The sequence below is a fragment of the Myotis lucifugus genome, unplaced genomic scaffold (genome assembly GCF_000147115.1).
Source record: "Myotis lucifugus unplaced genomic scaffold, Myoluc2.0 scaffold_516, whole genome shotgun sequence".
Taxonomy (NCBI): domain Eukaryota; kingdom Metazoa; phylum Chordata; class Mammalia; order Chiroptera; family Vespertilionidae; genus Myotis; species Myotis lucifugus.
This window is the reverse complement of record NW_005871564.1, coordinates 12,658-16,387: the sequence shown is the minus strand read 5'-3', so window position 1 is coordinate 16,387 and position 3,730 is coordinate 12,658. Positions and strand designations below refer to the sequence as shown.

Sequence of the window (3,730 nt, the reverse complement as noted above, 5' to 3'; positions counted from 1 at the left end):
AACCACCAATCAGAAAGAATATATACTAGTACATCCCTATGTTTATAGCAGCACAATTTACAATAATTAAGATCTGGAAACAGCCCAAGTGCCCATCAGTAGATGAGTGGATTAAAAAGCTGTGGTACATTTACACAATGGACTACTATGCAGCTTTAAAAAAGAAGGATCTCTTACCCTTTGAGACAGCATGGATGGGCCTGGAGATTATTATGCTAAGCGAAATAAGTCAGTCAGAGAAAGACAAGTATCACATGATCTCACTCATATGTGGAATCTAATGTACAAAATAAACTGACAAAATAGGTTGAGATGCGTGGGATACAATGACAGATCACAGAGGGGAGAGGGGTAGAAGCGATGGTGGTGGTGGTGGTGGTGGGGGGGCAGATGACAATTTAGAGACAATTATTAGTAAAAATAAATTATGCACAACCCCAGCATACTAACTCAAAAAAAATCCCATTACCTTGTCATCTAATCATCATCTTCCAAAACAGGTATGTAATCTTGTCCTCATTTTACAGATAAAAAAAACCCAAGGTCACCAGGTTTGTAATGTCAGAATCAGGGTTTGAACAAAATACAATTGGCTCCAAAGTCCATTCTCTTTAGTACAGAAATCTTAGTTGCAATCATGGCACACCTACTATTTTCACATTCATCTTAATGGTCTTCAATTAATCACTTTTAACGGCCGCATAAGTAATATGATGAACCATTCCCCTAGAGCTGGATCTCTGAATTGTTTTCAGTTTTCAATTATTATTGTTAATTCAGTTTTTAATTATTATTGATCATTATTATTATGTTGCAGAGAATGGCTTCTTGGCTTACGCTTGTCAATTGTTTTAAAAAACAAACAGCAGACTGAATTTTATCACAAACCCTCATCCCTTCCCCAAACACATAAATAGAAACTTTCAATAGCTGTCTCCTGCTAAAAGAAAGCAAGAAAGAAAGGAACCAGATGGAAACCATATTGTTCAAAGGTCACTGCATCCGCTTCATGAAGCTCTGCTCAGGACCGCGAGGGAAACCGCGGCAGGGCTGGCACTCGGCTCAGGAGTCAGCTCTCTGAGGGGGTGTCAGCGTTACCCATCACGCGCACCCCAGGCCCGCACAGGGTTCGGGGCGGGGCTGCGGAAGGATGAATGAAAGCTCCCCTTACAGCAGCTGCTGCCACTGAACGCCAGCGCTCAGCCTCCGGGCTGGTGTCTCTATGGGCTCAGGGATTCTCTTCGCTTCCCCAGAACCGGGTCACGACCAAGCCCACAGGGGGCGGTCCCTCGCCCGTTCCGGGAGCGAGCGCTGCCAGAGGAGACCCCAGGCGCCGACACGTGGGAGCTGAGGGCCGCCTCCTCCCACCTCCGCCTCCGCCGGCCGGCCCGTCCTCCCTGGCTGCGCAGGCCCCGCTCCCGGCCAGCTCTTCCCCTCCGCGCCGCCTGCGCTTCTCACCTGGCGCTCGCCCTGAGCGCTGTACTTGTTCCCTTTGCTCAGCCCCAGGGACTTCTCCAGCAGCGTCAACTCCGCGGCCGCCGCCATCTTTCCGTCTGAGCTCCGGGAGTCCCCGGCGTCGCGTTCCCCGGCGTCGGCGGGGCGGGACAGCGAGGTCCCCCGGCGTCGGCGGGGCGGGAAGGCGCTGCGCAAACTCTCCGGCTATTGGCTGAACGCAGGGGGCGGGGAGGCGCGCCTGCGCGCGGGGGGCGGGGCCACGAGAAGGGCCTGGGAATGGGCGTGCCGTGAGACAGGTGGAGCGGGCGGTGTCCCTGGGCGCCGAGCCCTGCCGGGAGTGCTGGCGAGCCAGCCCTTGGTGGCCAGTGGACGGCATCTGCCAACTTCTAAACGGCAGGCTGCTGGACTGCAGAGGTAACTGGCTAACTGACACTTCCTATGCATAGTGGAAACCGAAATTTACCTTAGTCAGGCTCAGGAATCTGAGTTTGAGCGAGCAAATTGAAGAGCAAAGAGTTCACAATCTGTTAGGGGTTTCCAACATATAGCGTTAATCATGGGGATTTTAATTGTTTAAATTAAATTATTTTAATTTTCTTATGTAACTCTACAGCTCAATAGTAGCAGTAGAATATAAATTTAAAGATAATTATAGAGCACTGGGTAGTTAGTATCAAGTGATTCCTGTACCCCCCCCCCCCCGCCCCATCAGCCATTAGTAGTTTTAAGGATCTTTATTAGCGATACCAGAAAGATAGTGATATGATTTATGTAGCTTTTGTTATGTAAGTAAGCAGTGCACATGACGTTTTCCTCTTAAGTTGCTATATTTTTGTATTTCAAAGCAGAAAATGGGCAGTATATGTTGAACGCCTGAATATTTCCAAAAGATTTCTGGAAAAAAAAATTCTACATCGCAGAATGAATAAACAAAATGTGTATTAGTTCGAGAGAAATGGAAATTCTCTTTTCCTTACATTTCCCCTGCTGCCAGTATTCTGGGTTAGGAAAGATGTCACATAGTACAAGATTCCCCTGTAAGCTTCTGTATTTCTCATTTAGTGATGAATTATCTAAAAGTGATAACTTTTTTGGATTAATATTGAGTAAATGGGTGAAATATCACTTTTCATTTATGCTTTTTGATTGAGTTATTGAAAATAGATTTTATAATTAAAAAGAAACTTTGATTTAATGTTGTTTCAAGCTTCTTTCTTCCCTTCTAGTCCTGAAGTTTTTTAACTGTGAATTTCCTTTTCTTCCCTGGTATTCATACTTTTGTTTTGGATGTTTATGACTAGGAAAATAAAATTGGTTGACCACTCCAACACTTCTGAGATGAAAAGGAACAGAGGTGATACCACATGAAAATAGACAAATTTAAACTGGATTTCAGGAGCCAGGGATTATTCAACAGTAGCTAATTATGTCACTCCAGGTAGGCAGTTAACCTCATTGGGACTCAGTTTCCCCAAAATAACCCAGTGGGCTTTGATTAGGTATTCTCTGTGCCTTTTAGTGTTGAGATTCTGTCTTTCAATATTTAAAGTGAACATGTATTTTGTATACTTTTGCCTTAAAGTGGACATATATTTTTGTACTATTGATGTAATTTTGTAATTATAATTTTGTAATGTAACTGTACTACTAATTCAATTTTGTATAGTTGGCTGGAAGGGCCTTTTGTTTTGGACAACTGTGGTGTATAAATATAGTGGCTTGCCTGCTTTAAACAGAATTTATGGATGGCCATAGAGAGAGGTGTCTCGGTGTCTCTGTCATACTCTCTACACTGATACCAATAGATGAGAAAGAGGATCAGAAGAGCTTCATGTACAGATGCTTAGAAGGGCCTTATAGTTGGTTTAATGCTCTGCTTTTGCCACCTTAAAATTCTTAACAGTTTTTTTAAAGTGGGGCTTGCATTTTCATTTTGCGCTAGACCTCATGAGTAGAAGAAAGGGAATCATAAAGATCAGAGTATAAATGCAATTGGTTCTAAAATAACAATACAAAAGATCAATGAAACCAAGAGTTGGTTTTTTGAAAAGATAAACATGGTTGACAAACCTTTAGCCAAACTCATCAAGAAAAAAAAAAGAAAGAGAGGACCCAAATAAATAAAATCAGAAATGGAAAAAGAGAAGTAACAACTAACTCCATAGAAATGCAGGGGATTGTAAGAAAGTCTTACAAATAACTATATGCCAATAAATTGGACAATCTTGACAAAATGGATAAATTTCTAGAAACATACAACCTTCCAAAACTGAAT

The 3,730-nt window shown here is 43.2% G+C and overlaps 1 protein-coding gene across 3 annotated transcripts in view; it reads right to left on the bottom strand.

The window, feature by feature from the left end:
- EEF1E1 (eukaryotic translation elongation factor 1 epsilon 1) overlaps positions 1-1,560 on the bottom strand; it is a 26,958-nt gene extending 25,398 nt beyond the window's left edge. For 2 of the 3 annotated variants that reach the window (XM_023745093.1, XM_023745091.1), the window contains exon 1: positions 1,459-1,560. In XM_023745093.1, coding sequence (XP_023600861.1) covers positions 1,459-1,545 — 87 coding nt within the window. In that variant the 5' untranslated portion in view covers positions 1,546-1,560. Of the gene's footprint in view, positions 1-469; positions 493-1,458 lie in introns of those variants that run through there. The other variant, XM_023745092.1, reaches the window with a different exon arrangement.
- Positions 1,561-3,730: the final 2,170 nt, after the last annotated feature.